Source organism: Centroberyx gerrardi, chromosome 5, assembly GCF_048128805.1.
Source record: "Centroberyx gerrardi isolate f3 chromosome 5, fCenGer3.hap1.cur.20231027, whole genome shotgun sequence".
In the NCBI taxonomy this organism is placed as follows: Eukaryota; Metazoa; Chordata; class Actinopteri; order Beryciformes; family Berycidae; genus Centroberyx; species Centroberyx gerrardi.
The window spans coordinates 28,400,947-28,422,369 of NC_136001.1; the positions used below are offsets into that span (position 1 = coordinate 28,400,947).

The following is a 21,423-nucleotide window of genomic DNA, read 5'->3' on the forward strand; positions in this document are numbered from 1 at the left end:
TCTGTGTTCCCGTCGAACACACGCTAACAAAGAAGTTCATGTTTCGGTTTCATGCTCAACAATCACCTCTGTAACCTACTTTCACATCCATGTTCATCCTCCTAATGCTGGTATGGAACTTAATTTCCCTTATTTAACAACTGTTTGTGATATGAATAATAACAATCGTAATAAATTCTTCTTAAGACCTTATTTACTGTATTTTTATCATGATCATATTCTCCACACAAATAACCAGGCATATTAAAGGTTCAGAAGTCTTTATTCAGGCGCATCCACACAGTCACACACAGCTGTTGCAGCTGGCTGGCCGTGATATCTTCAGCCACACGGTCATCCTCACTACATCACTCAGCAAGCTGAAATACACAAGACAGGGATGTTTATTAGCAACCACATATACAGTGTAATAGAATTACTCATGACCACACTAGACATCACATGAGAGGGCTATGTGAGGCCAACTTCAATAGGGGATTACATCAAGTCTTTTCTAAGATTAGTTCTTGTTATGAAGCCTGCGGGCTAATTTTAATGAATACTTCCAAAGGTCATCCAGCTCTAAAGCCTAATGTAATATGAATTTCTCTGTGATGATATTGCACTGACCTTGCCACCTTGGTCCCGGGTGCGGACCCGGAGCTTGTTGACCTGCGACTCGGCCACATCGGCCCTCTCCTCTGCATCGTCGAGCTCGTGCTGGATCTTCCTGTACTTAGTCAGGTTGGTGTTTGCCTGCTCCTCCTGCGGACAGGGGGAAACAAAGAAAAACAAGCTGAAGAACAGTGAACAGAAGGAACAATGTAATTTAGTGATAGGGTTTTACATGGGGTGCGAGATTTTTTCCACTGCATAAACTGTACTCAAACTGGCACAGTACCGAGTATTTTTCTTTTGCGCGCTCTGCCAAGTTCAGTTAAGGCCAGCTTTACCAGCTTCTACACTGGAAGCCTGTCAAAACATATTTACTACTGGCCCATTTTCAAAAGGGTGCTGACTGGAGTGTCTTCATAATAGTAATATGACACTTTATTGATCCTTCTGGGGAAATACTCTTCACTCTCCACAAGTCCGAGGTCAGCTACAGAAGAGCATCCTAGAGCTAGTAGTTATTCAGTGTCTTGCTCAAGGAGACGTCAGCAGGGCAGATGCTTGCCAACACTGGGGTTTGAACCCAGATCCTCCAGTTGAAGGACCACTAAGCCACCCTGCTGCCCCACATGAAGACGTACACAACTGTTCTATTCCAATGGAAAACCAAAGGGTGCAGATAATGTACTGTACTCATGGTAGCTGCAATGGAAAAACTCTTAAGATGCTAACTGATTTGAGTATATGATCTGTAAGTGGACTCACCGCTTCCTCAGCCTGCCTCTTGTAGCTCTTCACCTTGGCCTGCAGCTTGTCTATGAGCTCCTGGAGGCGGGCCAGGTTCTTCCGGTCCTCCTCCGTCTGCACAAACAGCAGGGGGCATTATACTCTTACCATACTTTCATTTTGTAACCAAATCACGCATTCATATGTGACACACTAGTATGTTCTACGCGGAAATGGCAGTGGCGGTTTACCTGGTAGGTGAGCTCTTTGATTCTCCTCTCATACTTGCGTACTCCCTTCTGGTACTCCTGGCTCTTCTTCTGCTCAGATTCCAGTTCGTTCTCCAGTTCTTTGACCTACCAGCAAGATCAGAAAATGACTCCTCTGCTCTCACCATCACAAAGATTAGCACGTGGGATAGCGACTGAATAAACGTCCATATGAAGTTGTCTCAGCTCTCACCTTGGCCTCTAGCTTTTGGACCTGCTTCTTGCCGCCCTTGAGGGCGATCTGCTCAGCCTCGTCCAGACGCATCTGCAGGTCCTTGATGGTTTGTTCCATGTTCTTCTTCATCCTCTCCAGATGGGCACTGGTGTCCTGCTCCTTCTTCAGCTCCTCTGCCATCATGGCTGCCTACAAATTGAAAGGATTGGTGTTCAATGGGCATCAAGTAAACTGTGACGTATCGACCTCTAATGGCGACCAAGGAATTGCAACAACATCGACATGAAAAACATAACACGGGCTAGAAAGCGAGTTTCTCTTACATCAGTGATGGCCTTTTTGGCCTTCTCCTCTGCATTGCGGCACTCCTGCACAGCATCGTCTACCTCACTAGACAGTATGGACAGATCACTCTCCAGCTTCTTCTTCTGGTTGATCAACCCTGTGTTCTGGAGGAAAAGAGACAATTTCAAGACTCCTTAAAGATTACAATGTTTTTTGATCTTCTCTACTGTTTTGTCAATATTTTTGCTTTCTCTTGTAAAACGCCCTGGTAACCACTAGCTTGGTTTCCATCGAGCCTAATGCTCCATTAATAATCAGAATAATAACGGAATCATGTAACCACCTCTAATGGAATAGAATATCCTATTCTGAATGAAATGTTATTCACTTATTCTGACTACACCTACAGGAGATGCACGTAAAAGCTCTCCTTATCAACTTTATTTACCGTTCATGTAGAATGGTTCTGAATGTGCCTCCCTACCTGAGAGTGCAACAGGTTGACTCTCTCAGTGGACTCGAGCAGCTCGTGTTCGGCCAGTTTGCGTGCCCGGTCGTTCTGCTCCAGCAGGGCCCTGAGCTCCTCCACCTCGGCAGCCAGCAGGTTGTTTCGGCGCTCCGTCACCGCCGCCTGCTCCTTCAGCTCCTCGTTCTGGTGGATGGTCTCATCCAGCTCCAGCTGAATGTCCTGGAGCCACAGAACAAGTACAAGCCTGAGATTTTATTATCGCGAAGCAAGTTCACTCACTTCAGCACGGTGATGGAGACCATCAGTCGAGCTAATGTGCAGATAGGAGAACAATGAATATAGAACAGACGGAAATGAACAAAACTATTCAACTTTTCTCCATGTGCTATTCAATCCAACACAGTGGGTTAGCTGACTGGCTGGCGGCTGTCTGGACTCACCTTGATCTGGACCTGCAGGTTTCTCAGGAGTTTCTGGGACTCAGAGGCCTGCCTGTTGGCGTGGTTCAGCTGCACCTCCATCTCATTCAGGTCGCCCTCCATCTTCTTCCTCAGGCGCACTGCCTCGTTGCGAGACTTGGCCTCAGCATCCAAGGTGGTCTGCATGGACTCCAGGGTTCTCTGGTGGTTACGGCTAGAAGGACATAGTAGAGAGAGATAATGAGGATACAATATATGGGAAGTGGTTGACGGGATAGACACACACGTCACAAGACAGTAATGGAGAGTAATATCTGGTAATGAAACTCACCGAAGGTTGTCGATTTCCTCATCCTTCTCTGCCAGCTTCCTGTCAACGTCAGCCTTGATCTGGTTAAGCTCCAGCTGGATCCGCAGAGTCTTGCTCTCCTCGTGCTCCAGAGTGCCCTGAGACAGACACACACACACCACTTAGTGTTGTGGAAGATTTGGCTAGCCACAGACAAAAATATTACACAGGCAACAAAAAGCGGGAAGTGAGATTATACAGCAAACTGCTTACTTCAGCTTCCTCTAGTGCAGCTTGAATCTCGCTTTTCTCCATGTCCAGACCCTTCTTGATCTTCTCCAGCTCATGGATGGTCTTCCCTCCCTGACTGATTTGATCCGACAGGTCAGATATCTCCTCTGGGGTAGTGGAGATAAACAAGCAATTTATTCATAGTTAAAACTACATTTCAGATTAAGACAGAGGCAAAACCTAGGCTCTGATTTAATTCAACATTCCAACTGGGTTTTAATGAGGTGAGATCTAGCAGTAGGCCTACCCTGGAGGTTCTTGTTTTCCCTCTTGGTGGTCTCCAGATGATCCAGGGCCTCCTCGTAGCAGTTCTTCAGTTTGAAGAGCTCTGTGCTCAGGCCGCGGGACTCTTTTTGAGAGCTCTCCAGCTCTGTCTGGCACTCCTCATACTTCTGTTTCCACTCAGCCAGCACCTGGAGGGGATAATCACACAGATTTAAGTTTTTTTTTTTTTAGATTTTTATTTATGACAAAGTGCAGTAGTGAGAGACTGGAAAGATAGGAGAGAGTGGTCATGAGTTGGACTCACTGTATATGGCACCAAATCCCACCAAGTTATCAGGTCACAAGACAGATCTACAAATTAACTATCTGACTAAAGGTAACATCCTTTAGTCAGATTGGTCTCCCAAGGCGTTCTTAGCCTTGGGTTCAGGTCTGGATTCAGGCCAGAGCTCCTGTGTGCCAATACCTTGTCAAAGTTGCGCTGCTTCTTGTCCAGGGCAGCAGCTGCAGCGTTGGAGCGCTCCAGGTCCACGACCAGGTCCTCGATCTCCGTCTGGAGCCGGTGCTTGGTCTTCTCCAGGGAGGAGCACTTGGCATTGGAAGCCTCCACCGACTCCTCAGCCTCCTGCAGTCGTGTCACCAGCTTCTTCCTAATGAAAGGCAAACAAATTTGATGCTGCTGTTACCATTCATATACTGATTGTGATGAATAAACATCCCCCCCCCCCCATGTGATTCTATAAGTGAATAATACATCTCACTCACTTGGCCTCCTCCAGTTCCTCAGTCCTCTGGATGGCGTCAGTTTCATACTTGGTCCTCCACTGGGCCACCTCAGCGTTGGCCTTGGACAGAGCCCTCTGCAGCTCTGCCTTGCCCTCCTGCTCCTCCTCATACTGCTCTCTCAGCAGATCGCAGTCATGTCTGGATGACTGCAGTGCATGGGCCAGGGCGTTCTTAGCCTTGGGAGACCAATCAAGGTGGTGGAGAGCGGTCAGTTGAATTGCATGAACTCCAAAAGTCTACTGAGGTGGCTAGCAGTTCTGTCAATAACAATCACTGACGATAATACTGATTTAGTGTCATTGAGCTGACCTTACTCTCCTCCTCCAGCTGTTTCTTGAACTCCTCAGCATTCTGGCTGAAGGAGTTCTTGGTGCGCTGGAGCTGGGAGACCAAGGCTTCCCGCTCTTCAAGCTTCCTGCCCAGCTCGGCTACAGAGAGAGAAGACAGCCGTCAGGGAGGGAACTGCATTACATACTGGTCTGCGACATCGGTTTATGAGATTTATGCTAAAACTAGGTCCTTACCACTCTCGGCCTGAGCGCGGGCCCTTTGGCTGTTGGTCTCATTGAGCTGCCTCTGGAGCTCCTCCACCTTGGCCTTAGCCTCATTCATTTGATCTTCATACAGACGACACATCTTCTCCGAGTTTGCCTACAGACCAGAGACAGCAAATGTACCATTTTTAAAGGAATTTTGTGAAGCATACACAGTGAGAATATGGGGATTTGTATTACTCCCTGTCAACTGCAGTGTAGCAAATACTACCCAAACACAACAAAGATATGTTAAACATGTAACACGTAAAGATTTGGACACTTCTTCCTCTCTCAGTGCATGTGTGCGTCCCTGTATCTTTCTCTACCTTGCCCTTGGAGAGCTGCTCCACAGTGGAGGCCAGGTCGTCAGCCTCCATCTTGGCCTCGCTCCTTTCCTTCTCCAGCTTCTGCTTGACGCGCTGCAGGCTGTCGATCTGCTCGCTCAGCTCCGCGACGCTGTCTGCATGCTTCTTCCTCAGGGCAGCCGCCGTGGCCTCATGGTGCAGCATGGCTTCCTCCAGGTCTCGCCGCAGCTTGAGAAAATCTGCCTCTCGCTTCTTGTTCATCTCAATCTGGGCTGAGGTGGCCCCGCCCGCCTCCTCCAGGCGCTCGCTGAGCTCCTCCAGCTCGCGAGCCACATCGCCGCGCTGCTTCTCCACCTTGGCCCTGCAGGCCCTGTCAGCCTCCAGCTCCTCCTCCAACTCCTCAACACGAGCCTGGAGGGAAAAGGGAAAGGCGGATGTTCAGTTATTTTATTTATCACGATGGTACGTATGAGAGATGATGTTATATCAGACTGATCTCTTACAAGTTAATATTATTAAAAGTTTCCAGTCCTACCTGTAGCTCCTTTATCTTCTTCTGGAGTTGGATGACCAAGGCTTGCTCATCTTCAATCTTTGTGCTGATCTCATTCATTTCAAAGTCTTTTCTGAAGTAAAATAAAATAATGCCTGTTAATCACTACTACTTATTGATATAGCCCAAAAAGCAGGCTAATGTTTTTGTGAAAACTTGATGATTCTCACTTTTTCAGCTTCTCTTCGAGTTGCTGCTTGTCATTCTCCAGGTCCATAACAGACTCCAAGGAGAGCTTCAGATCCCCCTCCAGCTTACGTTTGACCCGTTCCAGGTCCATGCGCATCTTCTTCTCTTGCTCTAGAGAGCCCTCCAACTAATTTATAGAGAGAATGTCAGATATAGATAAACGTCTTACATATTATGTATATATGTACATTTTATCAATGAAATTTATTTTGTTTTGATATAAATCTATCACTATATTGGCAGGTAGCCTAAGTGGTGTGATGAGGGCGCTGATTAGTCTAACACAATATTCATATTCATCTGTATCTGATTTCTTGCTTTTGCATGTGATAAATGGCCTTGAATTTTAATGTTGTAAACTCACATCATCTACTTGTTGCTCCAGCTTGGCCTTGGCTTTGGTCAGAGTGTTGACTTTGTCTTCCTCTGCCTGCAGGTCGTCCAGCGTCTGCTGGTGAGCCTCCTGGAGAGCCTTCTTCTCCTTGGTCAGCTTCAGGATGGTTTCATCCAGAGCTGCCATCTCCTCAATCAGGTTCTTCACCTGGGGAGTGAGAGGGAAGGGAGAACTTTCAAGTTTCAAGATTTTAATCAGAACTGGTATTACTTTACTGTTTCAGAAAAAAAGGTTATTTTAAACTTTAAAAGACACCATTAACATTTATTTTTCTTCTCAGACATACACAAGCCATTGAATGCGCTGTGGAGCTTACTGTGGCCCCCCAGCTCCCCCTGTCAGCGATACAATGCTCTCCCCTTCTCCTCTCCTCTCCTCACCTTGTTCTCGGTGGCATGTTTCTCCTTCTCCACCTTGGCCAGGGTGATCTCCAGATCGTCGATGTCTTTCTTCAGCTCGGCGCACTCGTCCTCCAGCTTGCGCTTCTTGGCGAGCACGTTGGCGTTCATCTCCTCCTCGTCCTCCAGCCTCTCCAGCATTTCTTTCACCTTGGCCTCCAGCTGGATCTTAGTTTTGATCAGCAGGTCACAGCGGTCCTCAGCATCCGCCAGGTTGTCCTGCTCCTATGGGGGAGAAGAGAGACGAACGAGAGAAATGAGATTAGAGAAAAAAATGGAAATGTGTTGTGTTATGCTATAGGCTTGGTAGAACGTTTTGTATTTTTTACTCATTTTGTGGTTATTACTGCTAATACAAGTCTGGATGTGTCCAGTGCATTCCCACACTTAGATGTGAGCTATGTCTTTGTAAATGTTCATGTGGGTAGTACCACTTACTGCCTGCAGCTGTAGAGAGAGGTCGTTCTTCTCTTGGGTCAGGCTGACCTGCCTCTCCTCCAGCTCCTTACGCTTGACCTCCGATTTCTCCAGCGCCTCTTTCAGCTTGGCCAGCTCCTCCTTCAGAGTGGCCAGCTCCTTCTCTGTGGCGGCGCTCCTCAGGAGAGGCTTGATCTTGAAGAAGAGCTTCATCCAGGGCCAGTGCTTCACAGCGTTGAAGGCCCGGATGTTCCACTGGATGATCATCAAAGCCTCCCTGGAAACAGGAAGGGAAGCGATGACGGAATTGAAGGACGGACAGTTTTTCCTCTCTCATAGTTTTTCTTGGCGTGTTGGAAATGCCTCCAAAATGGCATTTAGACCAATAAAACACAAATACTATGACACTAAAACCTTCCTTTGAAACTAATATAAAGTAAATGAAACCAATATAAATTAAATTCAACTAGTATATCAAGGGGAAAAGGTCGGATGGATTTATTCCAGAGGCCAGTTGCTTTTCCTTGGTTATATACTGTTAGATTGTTGCCACTAATCCTACTTGTACCTAATCATATGCAAAGGGCCACTATATGAAATCGTAGCCATAATGCTGCTATTACTGTTTCAGGACTGTGATCAAACAGATACCAGATTGATATAGTCTCAATAGGATGGCGTCTCACAGCCCTAAATATGGAGCTGGAGCAGCTTGGTCAAGGACTTGCTGTCAGTGTTTAGAGGGTGTGTGTGAGTGAGCGCAGGCCTGTGGTCCGGGCCGGGGTGGCGGAGGGGCTACGGTGGGAGGTGACTGAATGAGGGTGGGGGAGCCGATCGCATTTTTGACATGACTCCGTGCTGGGTGCCTCTCAAAGGTGAGCGTCTCTGTGTTTATTTAGAAACCAAAGCCCTCTGTCCAACGGCACGCTTTAATCCTCTGTCACCCGCCACATATCCCATCAATGCACTCACTTAGAAGTACAGGCGCCGGGGACAAAAGGGGCCAGGGGCCACGGGGCATCCAGGGAGGGGGGGGGAGGGAGGGGGGGGGTTCGTATTTTTAGGGAGGGCCCAGGCAGCTGCCACTTGACACATGTCGCCACCTGGCTCTAAGGACACCGTCAGCATTGTTTAATTTAGAGAGTGGATGGAGAGAATGGCAGGGGACTGGTGAGGAGGGGTGTGTGTGTATGTGTGTGTGTGTGTTTGAGAGCGATGGGGCCCTTATTACCAATAGGGCCACACACATGCCTGGTAACCATACAAGGACAAGCACACGCCTCACACACGCCGATAACACTGCCCTTGCATGCCTCGCATACTCGACCGAGGGAGTGAGCTCTAAGGTATAGTGTGTCACACGCTGAAAGGCTTGCAGCTGATCGTGTTGCTATTGAACCTGTTAGGAGAAGCAACTGGTGGGGGAGTTCATTTGTTTTGTACTCATGTCTTCACCTTCCTGGGAGGTATGAAGCAAAAAGGAAACTGTATTCCTGTGCCCTAAGAAGGCAGTCATACATTTCCTCACAGCACCATAATCTTATCTGCAAAGTTTTGGATTCATTCAGATTCATGTGAAAAAAACAAATCTGTAAATCATAGATGAAATGAAAAGTCCCTTCGGTCTCTTACTTCCTCTCCATCATCCTCAGCAGCTCCATCCTCATGATCTTGCCGCGGCTGACAGCCTGCAGCATTGTGAGGACTTTGGCCAGGCGCTCGTCCCTCAGCTCCTCTAGATAGCCCAGCAGGCCAGCCTTGAAGAACACCTATATAAAGGAAGCGGGCCAAAGCCAAGAGTCGGAGGGAAATAACAGGGAACCATGATTAACTCAGGGATCAACAGTGCTATCACTTTAATAGCATACACTCCCAAAAATAAAGTCAGGCAAGCGAGAAAACTGAAAATGGAGCGTATGTGTTAACTGAAGATTCAAAGTTGGAATAGGTCTTATCAATTCAAACACGCACTGCACACACAAAAGCCTTGGCCTCCTACCTTGGTGTGTCCAAATCTATACTGGTTGTGATCTATATCCAGAGAGGCCAGCAGCTTCTCTGCAGCTTTCCTGCTGTCCACAAACTTATCATCTGGGATGGCGTGTGGGTTCAGGATGCGATAGCTGCCCGAGAATAAGAAAGCATGTTTCATGACTGATTACCGGTGTGATTGAGAGAGACTATGGCATGGTATCTAAGTAACCAGTTTATGGTGAACGTATGTGTCCCGTCTGTCTCACCGCTGTTTGAACTCAGCGTAGAGAATGCGGTTGGGGAAGCCCTTTCTGCAGATCCTGATGCCTTCCAGCACACCATTGCAGCGTAGCTGGTGCAGCACTAGGAATGGATCCATGATCCCTGTACAGAGAAAGGTTTCAAACATGAACTTAGTCGCCATCGCTACGCCACCGGTGATACGTGAAGTGTGATGCGGTAATGATTGCACTGCCATACCTGGAGTCTTGGTCTCATTAGGGATGATGCAGCGAACAAAGTGGGGCTGGGTGCTGCGGAGGTTGGTCATCAGCTTGTTCAGATTTTCCTGGAGGGAAGGAGAAACAACACAAATCAGATTTAATAAGAGTGAATAAAGAGTGTTTAAATAAATTAAACACCACCATTGCACAAATACCTACAGAACCTTCTAATGTTCACCGCAGATGTCGTCCTTGACGTATAGGAGAGAGGAGCCAGCACAGACTTAAAGTGATGTTCATGTGATCATTGCCCTAAACATCACTGCAAGTCTTAACTGCCTCCCTCCCAGCTCTCCAGTGATGCCCAGAGTTTCATGTGTCTGCATTCATCCTCATCAATAATATTCATATTCATCAGCACGGCCAAGCCATATAGGTGCCGGTCTCACCTTGTGAAGCTGAGAGACAGTCTGGAACGAGGCAGCCTTCTTCCTCTTCTCCTTGCCTCCCGTCTTGGGGTCTGCTGTTGTGCAGTAATCAGCAGGTGATTAGTTTGACGCCGAAAGCTGAACCCAATGCTACAGTCTCCCATCTACTGCCGCCCATTTACTGCACCTGAGTCTGAGCCGACGTAATTCTCATACAGAGAGGCTAGCAGCTTGCTGGCGGACTTCTGGAAGCACACCACCACCGTCTCATTCAGGGGGTCTTTGTTTTTGTCCAGCCAGCCAATAATGTTGTACGGTACCTGAGAAACAGCAGGGACATCCAAATTATTAACTGTTCTTAATAAAACTAATACAGTGAATTCTGAATGTGTAAGATTGTCCCATTGATCTTTAGTGAAAATGCTCTTACCACTCCGGCATAGTGCACCAGCTCAAAATGGGCCTCGTACTTGCGCTTCTTGTCTGGCCGAGGCTTTTGGAAATTAGCCGACTTGCCAATGTGATTGTCATACATCTTGGCCTTGAAGCTGCCGTCTGTGGCCTTTGGGAACATGCACTCCTCTTCAAGGATGGACATGATGCCCAGCGGCTGGAGGAAGAGGAGGGTGTTCGTCAGTTTGATGCGCGTGTCTGAAGTGTGACTTTCATAGATCATACATGACCTTATTAAACACAAAGTGCAAAATATCTCAAATAAATGACCACTAATAATAATAATAATAATCTAACTGTATCCAATACAGATACCCTATCATAAAGCCAGTTATGATGAAACCTTGTCTAACATGAATGAAATGCTTCCTGTACTTTTTCAATGAGATCGATGCAAGCCTGGAGGTCCAGCCCAAAGTCGATGAAGGTCCACTCGATGCCCTCCCTCTTGTACTCCTCCTGCTCCAGGATGAACATGTGGTGGTTGAAAAACTGTTGCAGCTTCTCATTGGTGAAGTTGATGCACAGCTGCTCAAAGCTGTTGAGCTGCGATGAAAGAGGAACAGGTGTTCAGAGGACGCATTAGAAGTGAACAGCATGACTAACAAGAGAATATGTCACGTGGATTCGTCCTGCACCACTGCTAAACCATCACAATGAAAAAGAGGATGAAACCATACATGAACAGAGCACCTGTTGATATTAAACCAACATAGGCCCGAGCAGAAAATGTATTTGACAGGGGGACTTTTTTTTTTATTTTATTTTATTTTTTTTAATAGAACAAGACAATTTTAATCTCTATGTTGCCCTGAAAAATAATCGATAAATATAGATAGACTTACATCAAAGATCTCAAAGCCGGCAATGTCCAGCACTCCTATGAAGTACTGGCGAGGCAGGGAGGTGTACAAGGTCCGGTTGATGCGTCCTACGAGCCATTTGAACATGCGGTCATAAGTGGCTTTGGCCAGAGCGCCAACGGCATAGTTAACCTACAGCACCCACGCACAAACACACACACACACACACACATACAGGAAGAACGCAGCTGTCATTCACATGGATAGCCCCTGTTGCTTAGATACCAGATTCTAGTGTGTGTGGAGTGCCGAGCGTGTTGATCGATTGAGGATTAAGAAGCCGTCCTTCATCAGCATGCTAGTCACCCAGCAGCATGAACTGAACATTGCAGACGCTGAATTTACTTCTTTCGCATTGGAACATTCACATTCTGTCGTCATTTCTTGAACATATTGATGGATTTGTTGTTCAGGTAAGCATCATTCCCCCATCTCATCTTGAGTTACTACAGCACGATGAAGCAAAACCCACAGACAGCAGACGTCGGTGCACTTCCTCACCTGTTCAACATTCTGTCCCTTCACCACGTACTCGTTGCCCACCTTCACCCTTGGGTGCAGGAGGCCCTTGATGAGGTCAGCTGAACTGACTCCCATCAGGTAGGAGGCCTTGTCCGCACCTGGGTGACCAAACAAGACATAAAGAAACAAAAAAGAATCAGAAAACAATCTTTTAAAATCAGCCTGTAGTGGATTCAGCGGTCTAGTCCAGCAAACTGGTCCTCACTCTCGGTGCCGTCCGCCTCTGCCTGCTCCTCCCGCTGCTTCTGCTTGAACTTCATGTTGCCAAAGTGCATGATGGCTCCGACTATTTTATAGCAGCCATACTTCTCATCGGGCAGGAAGCCGAGGATGTCCATGGCGTGCTATGGAGAGAGGCCAAGAGGAAGTGATGTTATGACTCAGATAACTACAAGTCAGCTGTAGCCGAATTTCTCTCCCTATGCAAACGACAAATGCTCTTACGTCAGTGCCCATCAGCTCCTGTCCGTCATCCATGTTCTCCACGGTGGTCACGCCCTGGGAGCAGAAGTGGTAGTCGTAGGGGTTGGTGGATACCAGCAGCATGTCTGCAACAAAGAGTTCACAGGATCATGTGTACTGTGTTTGTGTCACCCAACTGTCCCCTGGGTAACGACATATCCAAAGCATGCGGAGGGACTAACCTAGAAGTTCTGGTTTCTTCTGGGACATGATTTGGTAGTAGATGTGGTAGCTCCTCTCACCAGGCTGCTGAAATATCACTCTGGATTTTTCCAGAAGATCTGAAGGACAAAGAGAGGAGGAAGGGGTTTTTATCACACATGAAACGAGAAGAGAAAGACGTGGTGTTATCTTATTGTGTGTGTATCCTTCTCTAATTAACTCACATATATCGATATCAGATGAGGCCAGTTTGCCAGTGGGTCCAAAGTGGATCCTGATGAACTTGCCCTGTGGGAAAGAAACAGAGTATGAGATGCAGCACAGATCCATAGGCAAATTCATACTCTCTCCAACAAACGGTGAGAATATCAAACCCAACTGAGTGGATATAGGCACTAGGTGTTTTACAGGTACTCACAAAACGGGATGAGTTGTCATTCCTCAGCGTTTTGGCATTGCCAAACGCCTCCATGGCGGGGTTCGCCTCAATGATCTGGTCCTCCAGGGTGCCCTGGGAGGGAGACAATGATAAAATGTAAAGAAAAAGCGATACCAAAGGAAGCTAAATAAAATAGGGCTTTATTGATTTGTTCTATTGCTCCAACTTACCCCTGTTTTAGTGGCAGGGCCTTGCTGCAAAAGAAGAAGGTGAGAAGTCTGTGAGCACGATATCGTCTCTGTCTCGGCAACAGAGAATGACACTTTCACAGTCAGAAGGGCCAGAAAATGATAGTGAGATACTGATTGTTAAAACTGGTAAAACCGATGCCACCTTGTTTTATATGATGAACAGAGCCACTTAGTGAAGTGTGGTGATCAAAATGGGGACACAGGGGAGAAAAAGGGAGGAAAAATGAATATCAAACAAAATAGGAAAAATCAAAACCAAAAATCAAAAGAACTGGAAAGATGATGGAAAAGTCGCATTGTTAATTCATATTCCAAAAAGAAAGAAATGACATGGAAAGGGGGGAAAAAATGATTCAAAAATCAATAAGAAAGCATACAGTAGAGTAGCTGGAAAGGGCTACACAAGACAGATGAGGGTAAAGACTCAGACATTATGAATGTAATCAATGTTCACATTCACCATTTGACAATCAGTGAGGAAAAGGTATGGACAAGGTTTAAGGGAAGGACACTGAAGGATTCCTGGGACCAAAAAAAGAAAAAGAAAAAAGAAAACACCAAAAATGCTTGAAAAAGGGGGGTGGGGAACAAAAATATGGACTGCCATTTCGGCCTTACTCCTTTCTTAGCAGATGCTTCCCCAAGAGCGGCCACAATGGCAAAATACTGAATAACACGTTTCGTGTTGACAGTTTTGCCAGCACCGGATTCTCCGCTATAGGAGTGTGAAAAAATAACAAAGTGTAGATACAACAGGTAAAAACTGGTCACAAAACTGGCAAAGGTCGTGTAAATCAAGAAATTACACTGTATGTTACAAAAGGAAACAAAAAATCATAAAGTGAGGAATGCTTGAATAGCTTTCAATCAAAGCACAAAAGCTTTGGAGGAAAAAATACCAAAACTTTAAAGTGGCTGTGTGTGAAGGACATACAATATTGTATAACTGCTCATACAGTGACAAGATGTCAAATGTCTGCTGAACTCTAACGTGACAAAAAAAAACACACTACTTTTAAAGTAGTTCTAACTTACGTGATGAGCATGGACTGATTCTCCCGATCTGATGAAGAGAAAAACAATAATAGTCTTAAATCGTTGATTATAATGCGTAAATATCATGCTAAAAAGTGTGAGTATGAGTTTAATCTATACATCAGTGTGTACGTGCTTGTGTGTTTTAGTGTGTGTGACTCACTGCGCAGCATGTCATTGTAGGCGTTGTCTGCGATGGAGTAGATGTGGGGCGGAGCTTCTGAGCGCCGCTTGCCTTTGTAGGCAGCGACCACAGTTGCTGTGTAGACGGGCAGCCATTTGTACGGGTTCACTGTCACACAGAAGAGGCCCGAGTACGTCTGAGGCAACAGGAGCACAACACACGATGCATGATCACCACAGTACAGCTTCACCTCCATTAACCCACTGTTATTCATCACTTAAACCCAAAAAATGACTAATTCCACGACAACACCAAATGGGGAGCTACTGACAGGCTTGTGACATTGCTCAAGCTCATGGTTCAACTTGGTGGTTTAATCTGGATACTTGGCCCCCTTGGTGAACCTGGGAGAGGGGAAGGGGAAGTCCGCGTCAGTCCATAATGGGATACTTACGTAGATCATCCAGGAGGAGTAGCGTCTGCGCAGGTTGAAAAGCACGGAGGCCTCGTTGAGGTGGGTCAGCATGGCCATGTCCTCGATCATGTCAAACTTAGGAGGATTCATCTGCTGGATGTCATCCTCCTTCACCGTCAGGGTCTAAGGCAGCGGACACAGGTGGAGATGAGACTGGGATCATGGTAATATACTGTATATTCACACATAGAAGAAGAAGAGTGGTATATTTTATGGTTTCAATAGAAAGCAAAGAGAAACAGGTAATGTGTCACTAGTGGAGGCCTGGGCTCTTACCTTCTTTTTATCTTTGGTCTCAACGATGATTTTGTCTCCGCTGAGTTCCTTGATCTCAATCTCAATGTAAGCCTCCTTTTCATCAGGGACCCATGCTCGCTTCTTACCTAATAGGACAGGAGAAGGTCTAGACTGAGGGGGGGCAGCAAAACTAAACCATTACAGGCCAAACTCTCAATTATCCCAATGTTGGATCATAAGAGAATTGAATGAATAGTATACAGTAATTTAACACAAACAAATGTATTATATAGATGAGCCTACACTGCACACATCCACCTTAACAATTCACTTAATTAGGCCTCAGTGTTAAAATCTTTTTTTTTTATTAAACAAAAACAAAAAATCTGCCAATTTCATTTGTTTCCAATGCAAATCAACTGACATTACCTTGTTACTAGTGACCTGCTTTATCCTGCCTTGTTTAAAGATTGTTAATTGTTTCTAGAAAAATTCTGTTAAACTGCATTAGAAAAGTGAAAATATCTCACAACACTAGCAGAATGTTTAACTTCTTTTGAGAGAAAACAACATTTTAAAAGTGAATCCAAAACTAAATGACTAAAGGACATTTTCTACAGTGACATGCGCTATAAGGGCCCATGCCACTGGATTTTCCGTTAAGTACCGTCAAAAGCGACGGTCTGCGCAGCCAGCAGCTCCAGGTCAGTTTTGCGCAAAAACGGTGCAGCCTCCCCGAACTCCTGCGTGTCAAAACGGGGCATGGTGACAACTCCTCGCCGGCCGAGAACCGGACACACCAATGAGACAGAGGACTCCTGAAATTCCTTGGATAAGAAAACAAATCTTTGCGTTAGGGTCAGTAGGTCTTACTATGGTAAAGTGTGTGTGTTCATTTCCAGCTTCAGCAGCAGTCAAAAAACAAAGCGTGGTCAAACGAGAAGCCCAAATATATTACTTGTGCGTAAAAGAGTCCACTATCACCAAGGGCAAAATATTCAAATTCAGCAGAGTAAAGTGAACTAAATGCCACGTGTCGGCGAAGGTAAATACTACTGCTACACTGCTTTGAACGAAATTTGGAGTCTATAAGGCACTTTAAAAGGCAGCCAACCCGCGCGTAAAGTGCGTAATCACCAACCTACAAAACAAAGGCAAAAAAGTGGTAGACTGACCTCAGGACGACCACAACGAAATAACAGCTTGGTGAGGTGTGCCCCCCTTTTTATTGTGTTTCTCAAGGTCACGGTCAGTAGACATTTGTCCCTCATTAGCATATGCCACCTCCTCCGACGCCTATTGGTGGTGACCGCCTGTCTCAATTGACACAAAAGGAAAGCTACGTTTTTATCATTGCGCTAAACCCAAGCCGGCTATTTTTGTAGCCCCGTTATTTTATGCACTGTACACACTGCGAGGGAGTGGAAGAGAGCTGCAATAGGAGCATCCCTGAAGGGGGCAATTTTTTCACTGGCAACTTTGGCGCACAAATGTTGGATGGCAGTGCGTCATTGCCTCTACCAAGACAGAAAACAGTGGCTTGTGTCCAAGCAGTATTATAGTTAAAAACCTGGGCACCTAACTCATTATCCTTAGGAAAAACACAAAATGACACACAGTATATTTGAAAGCAACCCACAAGTTCCAGCCAAAAGTCCTACAGTACATATCTGGAGTGGACTTCAATAGTGTTCATTTATAACCACCTCAACCTCCTGAAAGACACAGCTCATACCACTTAATGTGACTTAGATGCTCATGAACTCATGCTGGCCCTTTAGTAATTGCCCTGCGGCTTTTTTGTTGCTGAGTGCCAACAGGGATGTTTGCTATTGTGTGTGGCCACAGAGGATGCAACCTTAGAAGAGATTATTTCAGGAGCTGTGTGGCATTAAACATGGTACTATAAATACATGACACAATATTAATAGAGAGAAACAACTCACATTTGAGCATGGCGGACAGCTCTTGCTCATGCAATAAAGCACGGTGCCTCATATGAATTCAAAACCAGTAAACTAGAGTAATATATTCACCCCAAACATGTGATATCGGATTCTAAACTTAACTTTTATTTTTCACCACGCTTCTTCAAAGCCATCGTCCGCATTATTCAGAGCTTTAGTGTCTTAGGCTTCAGCTAAAAATGGAAAGTATGTTGGTACATCCCACTTATAGTATGTTGTGCGATATTATTGAGCATGGCTGCTGTAATTTTGTCTATCCATTCTGGCATAAGGACTGTGCCTCTTACATTCTGGCCCCACCAGATCTGACCTTCAGTGCAAGGGGAGAGGTTGGTGCCTGGTATGAGAGCAGGGTGACAGTGCAGCGCGGGGGGGGGGGGAAAGGGGACCACAGTTTCTCAGAATAGACAAAGCCAGAGTCCAGCATTCCTGATGGGGAGATTGTGCTGTTGAAGAGATGAAGCACTGCGTTGAATTCTGTAAAAGTAACGGAGATAAGCGGAAGGCATTCTTCTATTGCCAGTACAGACGGCCTAACATTTACGAATACAGAATGGCTATACTTGTAGCGTGGCGGACGTTGCTTTCTCTTGTGTGTGTGTGTGTGTGTGGGAGCTCAGGGTTTTCTCAGTCACCAAACAAGACAACACACTCCTAAATGGATGTCTTGGCTTGAGAGGCAGCCATCTTTGTTGACGGTGCTATCTGTTGCCGTGGCAGGCTGAGAGGTGTTGCCGTGATGGCTCAAACTTTCTTGGGCATCAGTTAGATAGAGCGGGCCTGAGCTATTCTGGGACAAGGGGCTCTTCAGAGTAGCAGAGGCTGGTTTATGTACTATGTCACTCGCTGCACCGTTTAGAAAGCTGGCATGCTGATAACACATGAGGAGATGAATCCCAAAGTCCCCAGAGCTGCTGGCTTTAAATAAGTCCACATACACCAGTACACACACACACAGACACACACACACACATATAGTGCTTTCAGTGTTAGCCCGGTCCCACAGCACATCTCTCTGCACTGCTATACTGCAGCCCACTGCAACAGCTGAGTTCCCAGAGCAACAGCTCTCCTTACATCCCTAGTGTTCTCCTTCAAAATCATTTAGACCCTAATGTGGCCAGGCTTTTTAATGCTCATGTTTTGATTATTGGCCATTTGTGGAGCTCAGAATTACCTTCCCATATACTGTGATCAAAATAAAGTCCAGTGGTAAAACTAGGCCCTGCAGCTCCAAAGTGCTGGGGCCAAGTCACCGGTTCATTCTGGACACAGTTTGGTGATGTGGGAGCGGGGAGCCGACATTTTGGACATCAAGACTTGATCTGGGAGTCGGTCACAGTTGTTTTAGATCATCATGCATTGAATGCCAGCAGGCTTAGGCAGAGAGATGGGGAGAGATAGGGAATTATGACTGCGGTCACATTCAGCAGTGTTTAACAGAACTACACACAGTTTGTCTCTCTCTCAATTCAATTACTGTATTGGCATGACAGTTTGTCAGAAACAATGTTGCCAAACAGTATACAAAATGTAAATTTACAAAAACCATCAAACAACAGTTTATACATTCAAACCATACTGAGATGATTCATTATTTGCTTTGAAAACATGAACTAAACAATAGTAGATCATCATCAGTATCTATTATAATGTATACAAATTCCAAAATTGAGAATGTGTAATTATACAAATAATTCAAAAGCCAGTAAAGGCGTATCAGACATTGTAGCAACCATTGTATGTGTTTGTGTGTGTGTGTGTGTGTGTGTGTGTGTGTGCGTGCGTGTGTGTGCATGACTTCATGTTTGTATGTTGGGCCATGCTGCTCATGAAAACATAGAAATATCTATCTATCTATCTATCTATCTATCTATCTATCTATCTATCTATCTATCTATCTATCTATCTATCTATGTCTCCTTTCTCTTTTGTTGATAGAACAAATCCTAAATAAGATCACTCTTTTGCACTTTGCCATTGGAAGTAACCTAAACAGGCTATCTGGGGCATGGAAGCAGCCTTTCAGTTTGGATCAAAGCATTCATCACTGGTGAATATTTCTGTAATCGCCTCATGCCTGCCCACAATACCTTGCAGCAACTGTGTGGGCTCAGGTCTTAGCCGCCAGTTCATCAGAGTGGAGACGGGCAGACGCGTGGCACTAACACAGTCCAAAGCCCCAATCACTCCTCCACCAGATCTCTCTCCACACCCACTTCAAACCCCGGCACTAACCCACACACAAGCAACAATAACACACAGCGGAGTTAATCAGTCTTTTAGCGACGCGTTTGGGCCGGGATACCTTAGCTATTACCCGCTGGCTCCAGACAATACCCCGTCTCTCATTGTGCTAAGTCGTGGTGTGGGGTGGCGGGCCCGGCCGGGCCGGCCAGCCCTGCCCTCAGTATGCACGGCAGCCCTCAGCTGTCTTTCTATTTCTGGAGCGTGGAGGCATACCTCAGCCCTGCCGGGGCATCAGAGACAATGGGCATGCTGCCTTATCCAAACACAGGCCCGCAGACAATCTGACGCACTCCAGGATCCCAGTGAGAGCCCTGCTGCAGCCCCCCCCCCCCCCCCCAAAACCCTGACTAAAAAGTAAGGGGTTAACAAGGCTGCACACACACTTCGACAGATCACCCAGGCTTCCTCTACACACCTTTGATGAATGATCCATTGCAAGGAGAGATTCATTTATTGTGTGTTGTTTAATGACAGACTGGGATGCAGTGGAGGGTAAACTCACCTAAACTCAATTTAGGTGGGTGGTCAGCTTTTTAGCTGGCTAAATAAAGAATAAAGAATAAAGTTTAGCCACCTTTTTAGGCTGACATGAAGGTTTATGATCTAAATTCACAGTTAGTTCATAGTAAGTAGTATCAGACTGATGTATGTTACATAAAAATAGGGTCATTCAAGGAAAAAAGCATTCATTAAGATTTTTACTCATATTGGTGGATGTTTTCCATACGATGATCACCGACTGGAGGTCATAGTTTATCCACTTTTTACCTTTACATCACTGATGACAGATGACAGGCATGTATGTATGTATATGGCATGTATGTATGTATGTATTATGTTATAAATGTATCCTTTGTGTATTTCATGGATATACAGCACAGTATACAGAAAGATACTCCTCCATGTTTCCAAAGCTCTTGTGTCAGTATTTAGCTTCCAATAAAATCACCAGTTCTAAACAGCGGGCCCTGACTTAAGTTGCTCTGCTTGACTTTAAATAGACTTGGAAGGCAAGCCTGTCTAGCTGTTTGGAAAGACCTTCATTTAGTGACCTACAGCATCTCACTGTCAGGGCAGACATAGCTTCACCTAATTTACTGTCAGTCCCGTTGGGGTCTTTTAAAGAGGTCCGGGGGTGCAGGTGGCTGCGCGAGGCCTCTGACCGTAATTGCTGTTTAGACAGAGCTGCTGTCACAATGAGAGGCATTTCACTGTGCTGCTCGGGGGCTCTTTCACAGTTTACACAGGCTCCACGCCCTCATATATTCCTTTATACGCTCGTGCGCACACATTCACGCGTACATAAAAGTGCATGGACACACGCGCGCGCATGCCAGCACCTCGACCCGCATAAGACAACGGCACCTGTCTCCCGTGGCAACTGCTCAAACACAGACACACAAGTGGCCGACTGGCAGTGCATGTGTTAAAGCGCCAACAATTAGTTCAGGAGCGGACACCGCAAGTCGAGTCCTGTCCAGCTGATATTGGCCGCTCAAGGGAAATATCAGCTGGTGATGGCTTTAGTGGATGGCAGATTCTCTTAGAGTGGGTGAGCAGACAAAGAGGAACCCACAGAAAACCGTCCTGGAGGCTCAGTGGCTTATGGCAGTGGTTCTCAAAGTGGGGTCTGGGGACGCCAAGGGGTCCGTGAGGGGGTTCCCATGCAGTGAAATGAGAAATACTAGAAATTATCCCATTAGAGAGTGTGTAAGAATGACTATTGTAGACATAGGTTTCACTTTCACCACTATTATCTCCCCAATACAATGAACAATGTGCAGTGGAGACAGTTCTCCAATTCAATACTAAATCATCAATTACATAAATCTTCCCATATGGGTTACTGGGACAAAGTCTTATCAAATGGGGGTCCACAGTCTGATGTGAGTCTATTTGTAATATGAAAATGTTTGACAATGCCTGGCTCTGGTAAATGTGACATCCTGGCTTTGAATCCAGCCAAGGGCCTTTGTCGCATGTCATCCCCCCCCCCTCTCTCCCATCTTTCCTGTCTCTCTCTACTGTCAACCATAAAGCAGAAATGCCAAAACAAAATCTTAAAAAAGAAACAGACACAC

At 45.9% G+C, this 21,423-nt stretch overlaps 1 protein-coding gene across 1 annotated transcript; it reads right to left on the reverse strand.

Annotated features, from left to right (window-relative positions):
* Positions 1–243: 243 nt before the first annotated feature.
* myh7ba (myosin, heavy chain 7B, cardiac muscle, beta a) lies at positions 244–15,889 on the reverse strand. Its single transcript, XM_071917457.2, has 42 exons — positions 15,793–15,889; positions 15,165–15,271; positions 14,868–15,011; positions 14,453–14,609; positions 14,290–14,317; positions 13,873–13,969; positions 13,043–13,135; positions 12,849–12,912; positions 12,645–12,743; positions 12,445–12,548; positions 12,206–12,344; positions 11,980–12,098; positions 11,461–11,610; positions 10,991–11,161; positions 10,593–10,772; positions 10,350–10,482; positions 10,184–10,257; positions 9,772–9,859; positions 9,558–9,675; positions 9,317–9,440; positions 8,950–9,086; positions 7,339–7,594; positions 6,883–7,125; positions 6,473–6,649; positions 6,090–6,235; positions 5,902–5,992; positions 5,388–5,777; positions 5,050–5,176; positions 4,835–4,953; positions 4,505–4,701; positions 4,206–4,389; positions 3,762–3,927; positions 3,497–3,621; positions 3,266–3,381; positions 2,956–3,148; positions 2,531–2,734; positions 2,085–2,210; positions 1,780–1,950; positions 1,569–1,673; positions 1,357–1,452; positions 610–744; positions 244–359 (listed from the first exon to the last, which is right to left on the reverse strand). The coding sequence occupies exons 1-42, from the start codon at positions 15,887–15,889 to the stop codon at positions 348–350; spliced, it is 5,802 nt and encodes a 1,933-aa protein (XP_071773558.2). The 3' UTR covers positions 244–347.
* Positions 15,890–21,423: the final 5,534 nt, after the last annotated feature.